Source organism: Phalaenopsis equestris, unplaced genomic scaffold, assembly GCF_001263595.1.
Source record: "Phalaenopsis equestris unplaced genomic scaffold, ASM126359v1 Scaffold000036, whole genome shotgun sequence".
Lineage (NCBI taxonomy): Eukaryota > Viridiplantae > Streptophyta > Magnoliopsida > Asparagales > Orchidaceae > Phalaenopsis > Phalaenopsis equestris.
In genome coordinates, this window is record NW_018164478.1 from 3,049,486 (window position 1) to 3,071,173 (window position 21,688).

The window sequence follows — 21,688 nt, forward strand, 5'->3', positions numbered from 1 at the left end:
ACGATAATGATTGCAACAAAGAATAAGATTAGCGAGCATGTTTACTTGCAAGTGATGTTCGTGATCCAAGTTTAGCTGCAGTGCAAATCTTGTTGTAAACAATGGTTAGTCTGACTGCAACGTTAATCAGTGGTGATTGATTAAATTGAAAATTCTTATTTTAAAATATTTGATGTCTCTAAATCAAAATTTCCAAAAAAAAATAAATGTTCATTTTATATGAATATTTTCTCTTCGACAAAGGATTCATGGTACAATGTTTGAATCTAGCACTGTAGAGTAACAAAGCAACAAACAGGATGAGCTATCCTACCAAAATATGTTATTACAGTAAATTAAGTTCTTAACAATCTTAAAAATCAAATTGCATCACTGACAAGACAACATTAAATCATAAAAAGGCAATTTCATGCGGCGATATGAATGGAGCAGGAGCTGCTGAACTTGAAACAAAACAGTCTGTGTACAGAACCATTTTCCCAATGCTGGAATATCTGATATGCACCTAAGTCGCCTGCAGCTGTAATCAACAACCATCAAACAAGGCAATGATTCGACAAGCAAATTCAAGCCAAACTCATCTGAAAGACCGCTGAATCTCCTCAAGGGTTCTTCCCTTGGTCTCTGGCACCCAGATTATTACAAAAACCAGAGTAAATACAGACAATACAGCATAAAGTGCAAAGGTTCCTATCACATAACAATCAATAATCATATCAGTAGCTAAACTATATTAAGAAACAGGAAATAAGAGGAAAGAGGGAAACCTCCACTGCTCCAATTCAGAAGTAAGGTAGCAGTCATTGTGACAATCCAAGATGTCAACCAGTTGGCTAATGTAGCCACGCTGCCAGCAAGGCCTTTGATATTAACTGGGAGAATCTGCAATAACATAAAAGTTTTTGAGCATCAGGAGTCCATGGAAATTATTTTTTATAAAGTTTTTAAGTAATAAATACATGAATATTGCAGCAACATAAAAGGTTTCGGGCCTATTGTTAATATTATTCCAGTATTCATTCCTGCACTGAAAGGGGTAAACCCGCAGCGCATATTTGATTCTTTCTTATAGACATGGTGTTCAAAAATACTGAATTAAGCCCATGTTAAGAGAGGAGTAGCACAGGTGTGAGGAATCTGAATCAGTAGGAGAAATAATTTTGCTATAACAAAGAAAGAAACAACACAAAGAAGAGGAAGTTCCATCTTATGCTCAATACTGCACAAAAAGCAAAGTAAAAAATTTGAAAACATAATGAAAAAAAAATGGCCAACATTACATGGTTAGTCAAATGGCATTGGAGAACTTATTTTACTAAAAGCTTACAATGAAATCATATTAAACACAAAAAATTAACAAAAATATATCTTGATTACCTCAGACATAATGATCCATGGAATGGCTCCAAGCCCAAGTGAGAAGGAAATGACAAAAGCCTGATAGAAAAGAAAAGGAACAATCTTATCCCAAAAAGAAAAAAGGGAGAAAACAGCAGTGCTCTATGAAAAAAACATACCACAAGTCCAACCAAAGCAAGCACACTCAGCACAAAATGCAACTGAGAATCCACCGCAACAATATCCTGCAATAAATGAAGTATAACAGATATGAGAACATTTTAATCCATCCAATCACAAAATGAAAAAAACAACGGTAAATGAACTCGAATTAACATGCAACAAATGATCAACACAAATGATAAACTCATATGAAAATAGCAAGAATTTTGATAAGTTGTCTTCACAAAATAGTAAATTGATCTCACCTCCAAAAAGAATGATACCGCAACAAGGATAAGAGTGGCTGACATCCCAGAAGTGGAGATCTGTATTCAGAAATATAATAACATGCTCTCAAATGCGAAATAAAGTCAGTCCTGAATAAGAAAGAAAACAATTCCGCTATCCAACTCACTATGAGGAAAATTCGACGCCCGGCTTTATCCAATAACCATGTGTTGATAACAGTTACAATGACCTGAAAAACATTGATTATTTTCTTATTTTATTTTTTGGTACTATTCAGGATCAAAATACAACTTATTACCTGAATTGCCCCGAGCCCACATGTAACTATATTACTTGATGAAATCCCTGTTAGACGTAAAGATATCAAGCAAGCAATAACATTTATAACAGATGTTTTAATACTAGTAAATTAGAAATCACAAAGCCGGAAGCAAAATCAAATGAGAAGTTGTTCCTGGATAGCTACTGAGAAGACGAATAGAATTAAGACCAGAATGTCTTATATTGAATATTAGTACAAAATGAGAAAATTCAAGAGCTATATTAAACAAGTGTAAAAGGCCTAAAACAATAAAAAGTTAAATTGAAGAGATATATGTTAATGATGGACAGCTGCACATGCTGGAAGGTGCACTATGTAAATGAGGAAGCACCACAGAAGAGGAAAAAACACGCAATTGAAACTACGGATGGCAGGTGTCCCCTTTAGTGATCCAATGACCTCGATCCTTATTCAGAATTCCCGAGGTGCCCCCGCAAGAGTTAGGCATGCAACCACCTTCGACATATGTTTAGAGATAATAGCATTGCCTTTGCGGGCCTCCTCGAAATCATGGTTGAAAATTTAAGCTGATCGAAAATTGATAAAAAGGTGGGCAAACAATGGGACTTTTATCATCAGCCTGCCCAATAAATTGGGGGAAGTTCTTGTCCTGTGGCATAAACCAAGCACTAGCTTCCATGTTATAGCTAAGAGTCACCAATGCATTATTGGTCATGCAACCCTTGCTGATCAAAGCAAATGGCGCATAGTGACTATTTACGCTAGTGAGGACTACCTTGTTAGAGAAGAGAATTATGGTGACTCATATCCACTCATATAGACAGCTCAATCCCCACGCTTGTTGGTGGGGATTATAACTGCATTCTTTCGCAAAAAGATAAAAAAAATGGCAAATCATTCAAATATACCCACGTTGTATGGAAGAATGCATGATGGTTAATGATATGCAGGACTTGGGCTTCTTGGGACCAAAATTTAAATTATCCAATAATAAGACTGGGAATAGTAAAATTTCGGTGCGTGGTGATCATGTTCTCACCAACACTAAGCGCCTTATATTTCTCAAAAAAAAAAAAAACAAAAAAAAAACACACGAAGGGCCTTATGGCTGCTCCTTGAGGCCAAGTGCAACGCCTTCGTATCAAGGATGATTGGCTTTCACATCCAGCAGCGTTGCACATTGTGCAACAAAAATGGGCCAAGCATGATTTTGGCTCTGCTGCCACTAGTCTTCACCACAAATGCGCCTGGACCATGAAAGCCCTTTTTCATCGGAGTAAAAATAAAACGGGCCATCCTTGCCCGCATCAACTCTTGGTAGAAGCAACGAGCCAAGAGCTGGTGGCTTAAGAAGGGAGACATGAATTCACATTATTTTCATATTGTTGCCTCGGCTAGAAGAAGATCTAACATTATCAAATGTATTATTGAGAATAATGGCAATGAGACGGATAATCCTGAAAAAATATTTGATATTTTCTACCTGTTTTTTCACACTAAGTTGAGCTTTAAGCAACCGAAGCTTTCGAATTGGCCTAGCTTTGATGCTATTCATCCTAAGTTTAATTAGTGACCACATCAAATTCCTCTGTCCTAAAATTCGGGAAGAGGAAATCTGAAAAGCCATTCATTTAATGGGCCCGAATTGATCTCCTAGACAGATAGCACTACTACTCTTATACCATGCAAATGTCCTGTAGGTTGTCTACTTCCCTACAAACTTTTCTACATTATTAAATCTTTCACCTACCTACAGAAACTGCAGAAACTATAGTCAAAGACAACCGTAGTCAACTAGAAATATCTCTAAATACTCTTGGGGATGAAGACTTCAAGCTCTACATCATAAAATATCTTCCCCGAACATTGCTTAATAATTTCAAATCCAATTCAAACAAAATTGAAATCCATGTTTCAACTTGAGGGAGAGTTTTATAAGTTAGTATTGATTTACTTCCTTTATGGTTATTTCCTATGTTATGTTAGAAGTTATTTATTTTCTTTCCGGCTATTTCCTAGTTTATGTATTTCCTAGTTTATAGCTCTCCTTTTATCTCTTAGTAGTTATTAGGAATAATTTAATCCTACAGATCTCTATGTTATGTCTCTCCTATTTATAATTATTGTATCATGTATTTATACATTTTTATTATATCAATAAAACTATTATGTTGAATTCTCAAAACTAACATATTATCAGAGCCTTGAAATAAACCCTAGACTCACTGGCAGAGGAAAACTTCCTATTCCCTGTAGCCAGACCTGTCTCTTTACAGGGCTCTAGCCGTCGAAACTCCTTCCTCTAAAGTTTCCGACGACCACCAAAACTCCTCTTTCTGCAAGCCCTAGCCATCTAAACTCCTTGCAGGAACTAGTCGTTGGAATTCACTCCCTATAGGTATAAGTCACATGTTCAGCATCATTGCCAACTCGATGACATTTCTCGCCACTCGCACAGCTGCACTTGGTATCAACTTTATTGCCTTTCACAATGAACAATCAGCCCAGGTTGCATGCAGGTGTCTCACATCTCGTCCAGGTGTCTATTGGCCCATGCTACACCGCTTCTGCCTATGGCTACCTCACATCCCGTCTAGGTGTCTCCCTTATCGTCTTTGGCCCAAGTTGTGTGGACAGACTTGCTGGTCTCTCCAACTCCGCACTGAACTCCTGATCGCTTGTCATGATCTCTAAATCTTGCGATCAGAAAGACTTCGGAAAGAATAATTTTCAAGAGCTCGAATTAGATCGTCGTCATCCAACCACGTGTCAAATTAAGCCACAAAGATCTCCCATATTCTCTTGATTGTTCTATCTGTATTAAGGCACACTATCGACGGAAGGCCCAAAAGTTGCTATTTAGACCTCCCCACGGATGTCGTGCATGAGAAGATTTCTTAAGAGGATGCCGCTTTGTTACTTTCCGAAGCAGAAGACCCCGAGGATAAGGGACTGGAGATAATGTTAGTCCCTTGGATATTGAGAAAGCTATTATGTTTTCTTAGAAAGGCCGATAGGGCACTTCTTATGTTTGACAAAGAGGCGGCCTATGCTCGTGCAGAAAATTCCCTAAAGAGATTGATTGAGACAATTGGTATTACTTTCTTCCCTGCGACAATAAGGAAAGGTTTATTGCTTGATACTCATGAGCATGTAGCGACTGCTGCAAGATCACTTGCCATTGGCAGTTGTGATGTTGCGCTGGTAGTAGGTGCACGTCAAAACTGGATGCTGCACTTTGGGGAGCCGCCCAGGTGGTGTAGTGAGGTAAAATTTATTCTAGTGGATGTATCCAAGGAGGAGATTGAGTTGAGGAAGCCATAACTTGGTTTGGTTGAAGATGTTGGCATGGTTTTGGATTTCATCAACAAGGAGCTTAAGGATGATCCTTTCTATCTGGGGAAGCGCATCTTTGGGTGGTGGCTATTTCCAAAAAGGAAAAAGATAAATTAGCGAAGATGGAAATACAGTTTGCTTCCATTTAACTTCTTTGCAACTATAAGGATGATAAGGTATGCAATTCTTGCTCAAGGAAGCCCAGCTCCAATATTGGCGTCAATAGGTGCGAACACCATGGATGTCAGAAGAGTTGTGCTAGTACTAAATGAGCCAAAAACAAGGTTAGACGCAGGAACATGAGGAACGAAGGGGATTGGCTTGGGTTATTGCATTGTTGTTGCGTTTGCTTCACCTGACAGGTTTGTGGTTGTTGTTGAAGAGAACTCGACTTTTGGATTCAATGCTATGGAAGTTGAAACATTGGTGAGGTACCAGTTACATGTTCTGGTTATTTTTTTTAACAATAGCGATGTTTATGGTGGTGACCGAAGAAATCCTGATAAAAGAAGTGATTCATGCAAGGACGATCCTGTTCCTACTTCATTTGTCCCCAAAAAGCCATCTTGCAAAGAAAGAATGGCTCTAACGATAAGGTTTTTCTATAGCAGACCCTCCTCCAAAGCTTTTACCTACAACAGACTCTCTTCTAGAGTTTTTCCCTATAGGCCATCCTCCGAAGTTTTTTCTTGCAATAGACCCTCGTTCGGAATTCTTTCCTGCAGCAGACCCTCCTCCAGAGCTTTTCCATACAACAGACTCTTCTCCAAGGCTTTTTTCCTACAGCAAGCCCTCCTTTCTCTGCAGGTGTTCTTCCCTTTTATCTGTAAGCCATACGCTGAAAATTTCCCTGTAGGTATTTTTTTCTTTTTTTCTGCAAGCCATACCTTGTAGCTTTCGCTATTGGTGTTCTTTATTATTTTCCATGCAGGTGTTCTTTTTTTCTACCTGCAAGTCCTACTCTATAGTTTTCTCAGCGGGTGTTCATTTTTTTTTAACCTACAAATTATACCCTGCAACTTTCCCGAGCTCTTTTTTTTTTCTCTTTTTTTTTCTGTAGACCATACCGTGCAGTTTTTCCTGTAGGTTATTTATTTTCCTGCAAACTTTCCTACAACATTACCTGTAGAAGTCTTCCGCCAACCAACAAAAACCACATAAACTGCAGTCAAAGACAACTGTAGTCAACTACAAGTATCTCTAAATGTTCTTGGGGATAAAAACTTCAAGTCTTACCTCACAAAATATCTTCCCCGCATATTGTTTGATGATTTCAAATCTAAGTTGAATATGATTGACATCTATGTTTCACCTTGAAAATGAGTGTTAGAAGTTATTAGTACTGATTTGATTCATTTCCGGTTATTTCTTATGTTATATTAGAAGTTATTTATTTCCTTTCCCTCTATTTCCTAGTTTATGTATTTCCTACTTTATGATTTTCCTTTTATCTTTAGGTAGTTATTAAGAATTAGTTTGATCTTAGAGATTTGTATGTTGTCTTTCCTATTTTATAACTCTTGTATCCTGCATTTATACTCCTTTTGATATCAATAAAATTATTCTACCGAATCCTCAAAAATTAATAGTTTCCAATATTCTTAAAGAATTCTTCATTACTAATATTATGTTGGAATACTAAAAAGAGACTTCCGCAGTCTTAATTCCTAAGGAAGAGGATGTTTTCGCACCATCTAAGTTTCAGCTAATCACTTTAGGTTATACTTTTTATAAAATCGCTGCCAAAGTTCTTGTGAATAGGCTTGAAGGTATCTTGTCACATTGCAGAGGAACAGTCAGCCTTTGTCCCGGTGCATTCCATCTCCAGTCATTGTTTGCTTGTGCAAGAGATCATAAATAAATTCAAATACTCCACTACTACTTCAGGTCTTTTATGGTTCCAAAATCGATATGCAGCAAGCTTATGATAAAATGACTTGGCCCACCCTCTAAGAATGCAGAAAATGATCCAAAGTAAATTTATTTGTTGGGTTATTCAAAGTATTAGCCATCCAAGGTTTATTGTTCTCATTAATGGAAATAGAACCAGTTGGATTAAAGTTGAGTGCAGTTTTAGGCAAGGCTGTCCTCTATCGCCGTATATTTTCATTTTGTGCTCCGAGTTGTTATCTCTTGCTTCAGCACAGAAAGCTCGGCATATTGGCATACAAATCGCTAATAACAGCCCACAAATCGGTCATTTATGTTAATGATATTATCATCTTTTTTTCTGAAGCTTCTACATCTGCAGCCATTTGCATAAATGGGATTGTCAACAATTATTGTGAGGGGATGGGCAATTTATTAATGCTGCGAAATCAGCTATTCTTTTCCGCAAAGCTAACCCAAACTGGAATAAATGGAGGATTGCTAAGTTGTTGCACTACCACAAAGTTGAGGAAATTAATTATTTAGGAATTCGACTCTCTTTGGAAGCTAAAGAAAAATGATTTTATCAAATTGCTATCTAAACCTGCTAACAAAATTAAAGAGTGGAGAGTTAGTCACCTTTCCTTTGCTAGACTCATGGCCCTTATCAATTCAGTATACTTAACTTTGCCATATGCTTAATGATACACACGGAAGTCCCTAAATGAGTTCTTTAGTAGATGAAAACAAGGTGTAAGGATTTTCTCTGGATCAAAGTCTCTCATGCACAAGGACTGCATCGAAAAAGCTTTGCCAGCCTTAACCTAATGGGGAAATTGGCCTCTATAGTTCCTCACTATGGCATGGCCCGTTAAGGGCTAAGCTTGCATGGGCTTTTGTTTGTAATCCAGGTACCCTATTCCACAAATGTATTTGAAGCAAAAATGGTACTGATCTGTGGAACCGTGATGCCAAGAGAGGAGATTCAATCACCTGGAAGGTTCTAAAGGATGAGACTATTAGTCTTAGGCCCATCATCCGTTCGAGAATTGCTATAGAGGGATGGCTTTCATGCTCTGGAGCAAGCATCGATTCTCAATAGACCCCTTAATCTTTGTCCAACTTTCCTCAAAATGAATGGTATTGAAGATTTTAAAGTTACCGATCTGATATGGAATGATTCTTGAAATAGTCCTGCAATTCATTTCAAGTGGTAGAGATCTTTGCAATTCAATCCAGGATATACCTTTATATTATAGTGATACCCAGACGAACAGACTTGAACTCATCTCCTTGTTCTCAGGAAATACTATTACAGCTCAAGCATTTCGAGCCATATTTCCTTTCCAGCATACAGGAACCGATTGGATTTGGCGTCTTAAACTCCAGCCAAGGGAGAGAATTTTCTAGTGGCGTCTCAACATTAATGCAACAAGCCTTCCGAATTGTTGGTTGTCTCGCAGAGGGCTTGTGAATACAGCCTTGTACCTTTGGGAGCATCAAAAACTTGAAGATAGTGATCCTATCACTACTGCATGTTCTATTGTTATTGATGCCTCCGATAAGTTAGACAATTAGGGGATGCATGTTCTTCGGTATAAGAATTTCCAAGAGGTCATATGTAAGCTTGCGAAAGTCAGGAATAGTGGAGTGGCCTTAGCAGGTAACGTAAACACTCTATTACGTGATCTACAAATGTTGGCATGCTCGTAAGGCCAAGAAACACAGCAAAGTTTATGGAACGCCAACCATTATTGCCTCCATAGTCCTGGAGGGTTTAACCTGGACACATCCTCTCATTCTGAAGCACTCAACCTACTCGGTATATATATATACATAAACACTATCATTTGTAAGCAGGAAAGAATTGGCAAGATTCATAAGCAGGAAAGAATTGGCAAGATTCATTTACAATCATGTGTCAATACTAAACTCTATCCTTTACAAGATGTAATGTTGACATGGTTCAAATCAAACAATCAAAATCTCTGATGATGGACGCGTTAATCGAAATCTCAACAAGAAGGGTCGCTTTATAAATTAAGATTTTTTAAATCAAATTTTCAAAATAACAAAATAAACACTCAAGTTAAAGTTAAATCGAGTAAGAGTTAAAGCAAATTTCATCCACCTACAATAATTTGTCGAGTTATTCAGAGTGACAAAATTTTGATTGACTTCAACTCACACAAGAGCTAATGTCATATCAAGTGTACCATTATATTAACACTCTAAGTAATTTTATGTTAGTAAGGACACGACTAGAGTCGTCAATCTGTGTGGTTTGGCTCAACGGCTCCACAAAATAGCAATTATGACCAAGGCTCTCTGATCGGGTGGTTGTCTTCAAATGACACCATTATATTATGATCAAAAACACAACCCGTATGTTCCCCAATAGTTTTCTAACCTTCGAGTTATGAATCATAAGGATATAATTGATTGGCATAAAGTCTTTTGACAGCTAAGGTTGAATTAAATTTATCCCCTTAGACAAGCATCCACCTAAGATCTACAAGGGTCCTTTGAACGATGCAAACCGTAGTTGCTAATAAGGATCTTTCCGTTAAGTTGGGTCGATTACCTCATCTGACCAAATAGATTGGGGATTAAGACAATTAGTCCAATGAAAGTGCTTTTGACTAAATTCAAGTTTACAGTTTCTTGACAACTCACCTTAAGAAGATTGGCGCGGGGAGCATGAGGTTGACCGGTTCAGCCATGGGATACAAGGGGTCGGCCAGTCCCTTGCCCAGTTTTGAGTTGCCGCCCAAGGAGATGAGGCTTTCACCCTCCTAGTTATCTACTACAATATATAATATATGTTCTCTAGTTAGGATTTTTTAGTTTTATTTTGAGATTTTTGCCATCAGATTTGTTTTCCCTTGTTAAGAGTTGTATCCGAGAATAAGTAGTGCTTTGGTTGTATCTTGTTCCGATGTGATCATTACTCTGTATTTTCCTTCCCTCTACCCTCTATTTGCTTATTATCACCCCTTCCCAGCGCCCCTGTCTGCTATTGCTCTTTTATTTCCCGTCATAACCCTTCTACCAACCTTCCTCCCTATCGCAACCCCTATATCAGACTTCTTCCCTGCTGTAACCCCTCTACCAGCCTTCCTCCCCATCACAACCCCACTACCAGACTTCTTCCCTACTGTAAGCCCTCTACAAGCCTTCCTTTCGCAACTCCCCCTATACACGCCATCATTCGTCCCTGCAGCAATTGTCAGACTGCATCCCTACGACTACCTAACCGACATCCTTCCTCCATCCACCTGCTCAGCCCACTCAAACAATTACCAGTTTGTTGTCCTCCTACCCTGCAACCCTCCATAACCTTTGCTTCCCCTCAAACTCCGACCTATACCCTAGTTTTGTGTGTGTCGTTTTCTTATTTTCAGATGTCTTGGTTATAGTCCCTTCAAAATTTCAGCACCACCTTTTTGACCTACTCCCTGTCATAACCCCTTTACCAGCCACCTCCCCTCCAGAAACCAAACACATGGTGTGAAATACTAGAAAAATCACTTCAAGTATTCCTCGAGACAAGAATCAAACTCAAGAATTTTTTGGTCTAAAAAAAGACACTGAGGTGAACAATGAGGCATTACATTAAAATAATACATCTTAGAAAGAAACAATACCAAAGGTTTATAGTGGTCAGCTTAAAAGGCTAGGACTTCCATATTCAAAGTTTTTTATGTCAATAAGAGAGTAGACACTCAAAAAGGTTTAAAAATTAATTACAAAGCAAATAGGCTATCCTCAGAGAACTTGAGATGTATTAAACAAATAATTTCAAAATAAGACTCGTAATTCAGAAGATTTGAGTCATTAACAAGTTTTCATCGCACAATTAGCATTAAGATATGACATATTAAAAATTCAACTCCCAAAGATCCGTCACCTAAATATCTAAACTACACACTAGAGACTAAGGCCTAAAGTACCCAAACTTCAATGATGAGCACGAGGATGTGGCATCTAAGCAAAGCAATCCTCGAAGGACCACCACCAAATGTCCTAGCATATGGGGAAAAGGAATTCTTTTATGGCTACTTGAGAAAACCAAATGCATAAAGCTAGTGGGCACTAATTATAAAAGTCACTTCAAGATAGCACAAACTCTGAAAGACTTAGGTCTCCCAAAAAACGCCACAAGATGAATACTAAGTCATGAGTAATATATCTCCCAGGCCTACATCATTGAAAAGTCCTAGGACCAAATCATGAACGTTGTAGAGAAAACCTTTTAAAGATAAACTATTTTACATGCTTTGTAAGATTAATAATGAGTTTGTCAACCGTTTAGGGAAGTATTAGAATTGGAGGGGGGTGAAAACCATAAGGAGGCTAAGATAAGGAAAAGGACATGCTAAGCTAAATATGAAGCTTCAAGGTGTATGAGTGGTTGTCTAGCATTTGCGAATTTGGGTTATGATAAAGATGGATTTGATGTGTGGTGCTATTGCTTGTAGAAAAGAGGAATTGGATGTAGGGTTCTTGGAGAGGTTTCTTGCACTTTGGAAGATTACCTCTTTGTTTGAAAATTGAGAGGTGTAAAGTGAAAAACAATAAATAATTTAAGGTAATTGTTGCACTCACCAACGTAGCAAGGGTTGGACCAACCACCAACACCTAAGGAGCTTCCCATGAAATTAAAATGGCGAATATTTTATTTTAACAATAATTCAAGACAAGGATACATATCACGTATTCATAGAGCAACCAATCCAATCCTAGGGTGGTGGGCAAATTTGGAAAAAAATTTGTGGTCACTTATATCGAGTCTCAGGGATTTTCGAAATAGTTAAATAATTAAAGGTAATAACTAAAAACAACCAAACAAAGAGGTAAAATTTAGCCAAGCCAAAACAAGAAAGGGAGTAATTTCAATCTTCAATCACTGATCCTTGACTTGGGTGGTCAGTCAAGTTCTCACTGAAAGGAGTTTGGAGCTCTTGATTTATTGATTTTGGAGGGAAGTGGTAAAACTGTAAATGCCACATCATAAAAAGGTAAGACTGTTAATCCCACGTCAAATTTTCCTACAAATCTAAGATTACAAATCATGAATCTAGGCCACTTGAATATCAAAGTCAAAAGACCTAGTCTCCCAGCCCTAGTGCAAATAGAAACCTACAAGAGGCGAGCCAGGAGCCCGCCCACTTTTTGGCTTTGTTAAATTTCAGGCTAATTTCAAATCTGACCTAGATCTGATTAAACTGGCTCAAGATCAACTTGAAGGATTAATGTTATAGAAGATTTTAAATTAAAAAAATAATAATTGATTTTGAACCAACTAGAAATTCTACTGATTCAAGCCAAGCCGCCTCAAAATTAGATATATTTGATTCACAAGCCAATTTTGCGCCAATCTATGCATGCTTCATTTGATGTCAAACCTTGGTTTTGATCAGACCAAAATTATATCCTTCTAACAACTAATGATATTTTGAGCAATTATTGCTTGAACTATGTTTCAAAGGTAATATGAGACGAAAAAATTTGAAATGAATGTGCCAACAAACGTCTCACCCAATTGAATCTTCAAAATCCATATCATTAAAATTTGGAAGAAAAATGTTTCTCAAGCCAAGTTTGATTGACATTCAATAACCCCAATGATCATGTAGAGCGTTATTAATATTTCTTTTTTATTGAAATATAATATATGTTAATAAGAAAACAATTAACTGTTTGGAGGTGGTTGGGCTTTTGAAAAGTTCGCTTAAGAAGTATTGCTCAAACATAAATGTGAATGCTAAGGTAGATCAATTTGGAGGACTTGCCAGCGGATTTGAAGATGCTGCTAGCATAAAACAGTATGCCATTAATTCCACTTGCTTGCTGCAACACTAAAAGACCAATTCCTATCTGCAAAACAAAAGAAAAACAATGGTCCATTTAGAAAAAGAAACACAGCTACTTCATAGAAAATCACAAAGAATAAGCAGATTTACCATAAGGGGAATCCAATATTTTCTTTGCTTAAGTTCTTGGAACCGCATAGCAGTTCTTCTATTTGATGATGATGCCACAGCCCTCTGCAAAAAGCAAGGATAAGTGTCTCAACACTAATGGCCTCATGCCATATCTCATTCAGAGAGTGCTTTAGATAATTCAGTTATAGCCAGAGTCTAACAAACGCCTCTAGCACTTAGCATTTCATAGCCTTTATTCTATAGCTTTATGAAAGCAAATAATATCCCTACCTTGATTTCATTAACTTCTATAGAGATATCAGCATCAAAACCCCTTAAGACTTGAAGGGATGATTCAAAATCTTCCATCATTCCCATTTTAGCCTGTATAAACATGATGAGATAGTTCCAAACAGTAATAAAAAAAATGAATTTTGTTACTTTAATTCCTAATGAAAATGCTTGTGCTGTTATACCAGCCATCTTGGAGACTCCGGAATAAAAAACAGACCGGGTATGAGCATTATGCATGGAAGGCTTCCTGCAAATTGTCAAGTGAAGAGATTATCTGAATTGCCTCAAGTTAATGAAATGTTTTAACTCTTTAAACAAGCTTCATAAACACCTCTTATTCAGAGTTGCTCCAAAGTCGCATTTGATTTATTATTATTATTATTATTATTATTATTACTATTTTATGTTTTGAGTTCATACAGAATATGTTTGGTATGATATAATATATTTTGTTGTTTTTAAAAAACTCAGAACAACTTTTAGATGTTTTTTAGGGTTTTAAAAACAAGCTAATTTATTTTTTAAAACAAAAAATAAAAACAAGTAAAAAATGCACTGAACACGTGTGTTTTCTAAAATACAACAGCGATAATAAAATATTATCAGAAGCCTCATCTTTGATACCATCTTAATTTTTGTTGTTGTCTTTGTTTCTAAGCTTCATGGCGAGATCGAAAACACGATTCTTGTCACCCTACTCCGGAGGAAGAACCCCTCCGCACACCAAAACTCCCAAAAAAGTTTCCAATGTATGTTTATAATATTCTATCATGAGATCTTCGTGCTGTGGAGTCCGAGTAAGATTGGCAAGGAGCTCATCGTTAGTTTTCCCTGCACTCTAGTTGATTCTTCAGACTAGCAACTTCACTCTGAAGCCTCTATGCCACTTCATGACTCTCTTTGGTTTTCTTCATCTGCTCCTCCAATTCAGCATCTCTTTTGAGAAAATCTTCTTTTGCCTTTTTTATTTATATTAAATCTGAGTTGCTGCCTCATTAAAAGCTCATCTATAGTCACTTCTTTCTGTAAACTTAAATTATCGGCAGAAAACTCCTTTACCTACCTCTCGAGAGCTATTATCTAGTTCGCATCTTCAACAATTTTAGCCTCAAGACCAGCCTTTTCATCCCTGGGGGTTGTCGGCTCTGCTCGTAGCTCAGCAAGCAAGATATCTTGAAGCAAAATTTTCTCCTTCAACTCCACAAAAGTTAACTCAAACTTTCTCTTATCTCTCAGTAAAGAGCGACGCGATAGGCCGACCGTGTATGTGCATTGCAACTACATCGCAATGCTCTGCATCAAAGGGATATGATAGTCCTCCGCCTTGACGGTCTGCGCCATTTTCTTCAAATTACTAGAACCAATCACCAGGCCAATGTGAAAAGCTTTGGGAGAATATCCTACATCAGCAACCAATCTTAGGTCAAGTTGACTACCGCCCTACTCTCGCCTCGATTCATGAGTAAATTCAACCTCCCATGGATGTGGTGTCCTAGAGAACCTCTGCAAAAGGTTCTTTAGACTGAGTTATTTGTACTCTCTTCTTTTCCTCACTAGTCCTCTGCCCCTTCGAGCGTATTTCGACGAAATCTCTTTTTCCTGAAATAACCTTCCCATTTCCTTCCAGAATGGACTTGGTCATCTGATGGAGGATCCTCTGTGCACCCTTCTATCAACAGTATTCTAGGTGAGCAACGCAAGCCTCCTCGCAGTGACGACACAATACAAAGTCCTCTTCTTCTGCAACGCTAACACCCAGCATCGAAGGACCCGCAGCGTCAAGGGCCAGAGGGAGAATCATTGGCGACCTAATACGATCAGATAAAGAACCGCTGAGTCTCTCTTCCCCTTGTCTTGACTTTAACAAAAAGGAAAGAGGATCCATAACTAGCTAATCAATCATTATCGGAATCAAGGAACTACAAATTCCACAATCAGAAATTTGAGCAAGCACATGCTTCAGGAAATTGAGGATATCGGCTATCTCTCCACACAAAGGAAACGTCAGACCTAGCTGAAACTAGTCAAGATAAACACACATCTCATGCTTATGAATAGTTTTAGGAGTTTCATCCTTCCACGCTAACCTGAAGTCACCGCATTGTCGAAAACATGATTCGACTGTGCTTCAGCCAGCATCTTGCTATCCATTGGTGATCCCTTCGAGAAACTAGCCGACAAGAAGGATATACCATTTTTCAAACCAGGCACCATTGTCAGAGAAGAAACAGTCATGGAAAGACAAAGGGATAGCGCTCAAAGGAGAACTATCGAGAGAAAAAATGGTAACAATACCTCCTCCCACCTCTCTAATGATCAAAGTGCCTGTCCATTTCGCCTCGACACTTACAACTGGGAGATTGAGAAACACGGATTTCAAGTTCTATATTGTCATTCATAAGAAACGTAACGAAATAGGTAACCAGATGATTAACTGTCAAGAAATTTGCTCACATTTCTATTTTAAAACAACATCAAAGGTTGTAGGCTAGAAATCAATTGTCAGTCGACAAATGAAACAAAAAGTCGACACATCACAACATTACATTATTAAAAATAAAAAAGAAATAAATCATTATCTTTAACATCATCCAAAGTTATGACCCTGATTAAAGCAGACGTCAAAGATCTAATCGACCACTAAATAAGAAATTATCAGAATTACTTGATTCAAAATGATGTTAGAGTAAGCTAATTCCATCTCCATCCCCTCTAACTTCCACCGAGTATCATCGAAACTTCCCTTCAACTTCGCCTCTAGCTCAGCAATCTGTTAGCAATATTTCAAATCAACCACCGCCTTCTTAGCCTCAAGATCGAGATGTGCTCTCTGACATCCAAGAAGTTTTCCTCCATCACAGCCATACGCTCCCTCGGGTCATCCTGACCCATAGGGTGGACTGCCTCTAGTTCACGCAGAGTACTCGCCGCAAACCCTACGATAGTCTAGACTTTTTCAGCTGGAGCAAACATTACTTCGGGGACCAGAACGGTATCTCCCTCAAATGCTTAGCTGATAGGCATCATGACCGGCTCCAATATAATCTCGACATCAACAGCACGCATATCTGGGCCATCCATTTTCCTCTCACATGGCGCCTTAACAAGCAGTAAGAGATCATATTCGGTGAGGAAAGAATTCTTAATCTGATAAAATAGCGCTTCATAACCTTCGAGAAGCGAACCAAAATCACCTTGGTTCAGACTCCGCTGGCACTCTCCTTAAGAGTCACCTTCAGTTGCAGAAAGATCCCAAAGATAGTTGTTAGAATAGCTTGATGACTAGCAATAGATCTACACTTCAACAAAAAATAAGAATCCATACACGAACTCCTCATTCCAAAAATTTTAAATTAAGAAAAACAACGCACTTATCACCAGAGCTAAATTCATGAAGTGTCATAAGACTAGACTCACTCTATTCTCTGAATAAATCAAAGGACTGACCTTCCGCCAGATCATTCAAATCAAGAGGAATCCGCCCAACAGAAAAATCTCAGAAGGAGGCAATGTCATCCTCCTTTATCTCATCCACGACTTTATCTAGAGCATCCACGGTCCCTACAAGAAGGGCATGAGAAGTTCATTCCTCTGCGACACTCTGCTCCTTAGAAGACTTACTCCTCTTTCACAAATCTTCCTCCACATATTGATTGATCATCTGTCTTTTACGAAATACAATATCCAAAAGGCGTTCATTCGAAATCCTCGTCTCACCAATACACGCCTTACTCACCGTGAGATGATGAAGATAAAGAAAATTCAGAATAACCATTTTCAAAAACGTAAGCTTATGACTCCCACACAACTCACAATTGTATTATAAAAACTAGAAGGGAGAGTGAACATTTAAAAGGATTCAATAACCACCGCAATTAAAGCTACTTTCAATAACTCGTTTTACTTTTCTTCTTCTAATATCATAAATGACAAGTCAACGACTGTCAAGATACTTGTTTGAAGGTCCGTTATAACATGATACGACACTTATTCTCTAAAAAATGGAAGTCACAAATATCTCTCAAGTACCATCAAGAACAGGAAAGTCTCAATGTCCAACTTTGGTCATTTCAATTTTCTAACTCATATCTCATTTTACTAGAAAAAAACAACTTTCATCGTAAAATAGCTCGTCCTAAATAACCTCTCATGTTCGAGGTTGTAAGTCAATCAGGTCTCAACAAACATAACCAAAATTCAAAATGACTACTTCCTATAGGAGAGCCAGGGCCCCCAAGGACAAACTAATTCACACTCACCCGGAAACTCAAGAGATTGCTTCCTGTAGGTGTAGCACAAAGCGCCCCAAGGCAAAGGCCAGTCCTGGTCGGAGGATGAGTGAAGACGGTATAACTCCTAGCAGTTGTATCTGAAGCACCCCAAGGTCAAGGAAAGTCCATTTCTGAATCATTTTGTGTTCTCGCCTCAAAAATCCTCAAAATGAATTGTTAAACATAACAATTATGGAAAACTTTTGCACTCATACAAAATCGAGAAATCTTCACTCTCATTCTTCTCGTAATCTCTAATTGAAGAGCCAAGAGAATCAAGTAACTAAATGTATACCCAAATATGATCATATAGCTAAAAAAGACTTTTTTTAGGCATACAACATAAAGGTCAACAGGTTTTACGAGGCTTTGAAGGCCTGATCAAAAAATCGAGTCATTTTCTCAAACTAAGCCCACCCGCCGAAATGGTCAAACTGAGCCCACCAGCCAAAGTGGTCGATCTAACCCGGGATGAACCAGATATCAAAGAAGATCATCATCACATACAAGAACATGTGTCCATACTTATTTAAAGTGTCACATGCATCCATTTCACAATCATTTCATTGAAACACCATGGACAGTCGCAGTACTGTACAAAATCTAATTCTTTTATTTATTTTTTTTTCCTTATGTAGAGGAGAAAAAGGGGATGGAAGGGCTCCCTCTGGCTCTCCCTATTCCTCTCTCTAAAACCAAAAAACTCCTCTATATCATTCTCTCGGGCCCTAAAGATTCAGGATAGTAATCAAGAACTCGAGCTCTAGTGACACATCTATCACCTTCTTTCACACCTTCCTCGAAAATAAAGGATCTCTCCCAAATTATATGAGCTCACAGACAATGTGGGATCCTACGTCCTAAAAGGATTTATGATGTATGTATGTATATGCGTGTGTCTTTCTGTTCTAATTCATAGAGGAGAGAGAGAGAGAGAGAGAGAGAGAGAGAGAGATTTATAATTGTATCTTTGACACACCAACTTGTTCGCATAAGTGTTACTTCTAATTCAAAGGAGAGAATTTTTGGCAAGTCTGAAATATTTATTTGTTAGTTTATGTTTAGTAGTAAAAAAACTTGAAACAATAGGTTTTACTACATAACAGAACCATTTGGAAAGGTGTTAGCTACTGATCTTTTGGAATGATATTGAATATGGGTTAAATATAATACAACAGATGAAAAAGGTCACAATAACTATCAAACAAGCAATATCAACATTTTATCAAACTCATGTTAAACTACTTCTTAAAAAACAAATTAGAAAGTACCTAAATATAAATAGACAAGTGTCCTTACGCTCAAACTTTTTCATTTATATCGACAGTCACAAATTTTGCTCAAGCTATTCAACCAACTAAATAAAAGAAGAATAAAGAGGCATGGTTAACACAATTATATTAATTCAGTGACAGTCCTTCACTAAATTCCATAAATTTAAGAATAAAATTGATGCAACTAATCTCCAATTTGCTAATAAATGGGTATTTGAATCTAAATGAGAAGAAAAAGCACAGCATCAATGGTTGGAAACACTAAAATTCATCCATTCTTTTCATTTTTACCCATCACTGCAAGCACTCTCCAATTGACAAACATTCCCAGGAGGTAAGCCAGCATAATGCCTATGGTTACAGAAAGCTGCATAAGTAAAGCTCATTATCAGAACGTATCCTGAATCATCCTCCACAAATTGTAAAGCGGCTATTAGTAACCAACCTGATTAACAGCACCAAGCCCTCCTCTCATGTTCTGAGGAGAAATCTCCGCTATATAAACTGGCACCTAAACAACACCACCGGAAATTAATACAAAGAGCAACTCACAAAACTCACACACCCAAACAATGATCAACTGTAACATTAAAACTCTGCATACCGTATAAGAGATCACGCCAACCCCGAACCCCTCCAGCAACCGGCCCATGTACAAGAACGACGAGTCCTACAACCAATTCTCAGAGAAGCAGCCATCAATGGAGTGTTAGAGCAACAGAACCGCACTTATTAGCATTAAAAAACCCACCTTTGCAAATGAGATAGCCAGCCAACCGATGATGTTTGGTATCGAAGCGATCATAAGAGACTGCGCATAAGAGCCTTCAATTGTTTATGTTTTTGTATCGAAGGCCGAAAAATGGAACCAGACTTATGTTAGACGGATTAAAAACGTACCCCTTTCCGCCCAATGTACTCGGCCATCTGGCCACTGGCAATAGCCCCAAGCATGGCGCCGACGTTCGATAAGGAACCGAAGATAGAGAACTGAAACCAATATAACCCAAATCAATACACAAGCGAGCGGTTTGTTTTAACTAAAAGATAGCGACGAGGGTGAACCTCTGAGAGGGAAAGTTTGAGATCACCGACGATGCCTTCCTGAGTGGGGGAGGAGTAGCCGCAGGTGAAACCGAACTGGATGGGGCCGAGAGCAACGATGAGAGTACAGAGAACGACGGAGATAGAGGAATCGCGGATAACAGAGGCGGAGGATCCCAGCTTATCCATTAGGCTAGATTGCCGCGATCCCATCCCCATCTTGTACCAGCTGCCCGTGTGCAGGAACGGTTTTCGAAGGTCTGACCTACCCTCCTCCCCACTGCTATCATCCCCTCGGAAACTCATCTTTCTCTAATCTAGAGATGATGAGAAAGTAGAAGAGGAGATGTAGGAAGAGGGAGAGGAGGTCCGTCAGGCCGTGAAGTTTGTCCTTTTTGCCAAAAAAGTTGATCTTTTATGGGGGAACCGAGCTTGAACGAGTTGAGAAGGGAGAGGGACAAAGACGGTGATGATTAGCGGCGACAGTGTGTAGAGCAAGCTGAAGTACAGGCGTGGACGGCGTGAAGAGATCAGATTTGGGATAGCGATTCTCCTGACCGTTTCGCTTCTCAGCCTGAGCTCATGCGCTCCACTACTTTTAGCCTGATATTGTTGCTACCAGCGAGCAGAAGCCGTTACGGGGCTTGAACTTGGATTCAGCTTGTGCACAAAACTCTTTCTTGTTGATGCTCTGGTTGTGGCATACCGTTGAAAACAGGGAAAAACAAATGGTGTGCGGAACAAATAAAAGGAAATGATGCGTACAGCGGAGGGCTTCCTCAGCCTCTCCGCACCGCACAATTCATGAGTTTTTTGTCCAATCATGAGAAGGTAGGTAGGAGAAATGCTATGCAAACAGATTTGTAAGAATGTTTATAAACATTGAAAAAAAAAGGTCGTGTAATATGTAATATATCCTCAGAGTGGAACCACATTATGTTCAATGAAATTTGAATTAAAATAATATTTTGATTAATATTTGAACTTTGTTTGAATCAAACATGTACTCTCATGATTGAAAATGGATTGAAGATTGATCTATTAGGATATGAGCATTGTTCATCGATCATTTAAAAATGATTCTAAGTTGGCTCAATTATAGTTTAAAGTAGTTGGGGTTAGCATTTCACACATTTCTTCTCGGATAGTGATAATTGTTACTGTGCTGGCACCCTTTTTAGGAAGCGGGAGCTGAAGTTGATGCAAGAGATTTTTAGCCCGATTGGTTTGATTCTTTAGCAATATATAAGGTCGAGTAATTTTCAGGAGCAAATTACTAGATCTTCACATAATAGATCTCGTAAGATACTGGTCTCAAAGATTTTTCTTCACACAGAATGATTGGAAGTTTTGCAATAAATGGGAGAAAACACTGCACCTGCCCATCTCCCTTAAGATCACTAAAGATGAAAAGAAGAGATGCTCAGGTTTTGGGACTTCAAGGAAATGTAGTTTGAGATGCAGTATGTCCACGACTTTGAGAGCAAGGAATCCCTATTCAAGATTGTTGTCTCTTTTCATCTAAACGTTCTTTTGTGATGTTGTTGAAGAAATCTTAGAAGAACTTCCCAACTCTAGCTCCTACGGGACCTTCGAAGCGGTCGTTGTCGGACATTTACTGCAAGGTGTTTTTTCATAAGT

The 21,688-nt window shown here is 38.4% G+C and overlaps 1 protein-coding gene across 1 annotated transcript; it reads right to left on the minus strand.

The window, feature by feature from the left end:
- Positions 1-210: 210 nt before the first annotated feature.
- Positions 211-20,909, minus strand: LOC110018737 (sugar transporter ERD6-like 4). Its single transcript, XM_020716150.1, has 17 exons — positions 20,069-20,909; positions 19,904-19,993; positions 19,755-19,814; positions 19,608-19,673; positions 19,449-19,514; positions 19,295-19,370; positions 13,641-13,705; positions 13,456-13,548; positions 13,204-13,287; positions 13,033-13,117; positions 2,048-2,094; positions 1,916-1,978; positions 1,767-1,826; positions 1,518-1,583; positions 1,378-1,437; positions 768-882; positions 211-690 (listed from the first exon to the last, which is right to left on the minus strand). Exons 1-17 carry the CDS (start codon positions 20,351-20,353, stop codon positions 578-580), a joined length of 1,494 nt encoding a protein of 497 aa, XP_020571809.1. The 5' UTR covers positions 20,354-20,909; the 3' UTR covers positions 211-577.
- Positions 20,910-21,688: the final 779 nt, after the last annotated feature.

Coding starts and splice junctions, on each gene's coding strand:
- LOC110018737 (XM_020716150.1), bottom strand. CDS start 20,353: ATGAGTTTCCGAGGGGATGATAGCAGTGGGGAGGAGGGTAGGTCAGAC. Junction 19,371..19,448: donor GGCTTGGTGCTGTTAATCAG/GTTGGTTACTAA, acceptor TTACTTATGCAG/CTTTCTGTAACCATAGGCAT. Junction 1,438..1,517: donor TTGCTTTGGTTGGACTTGTG/GTATGTTTTTTT, acceptor CTTTTCTATCAG/GCTTTTGTCATTTCCTTCTC.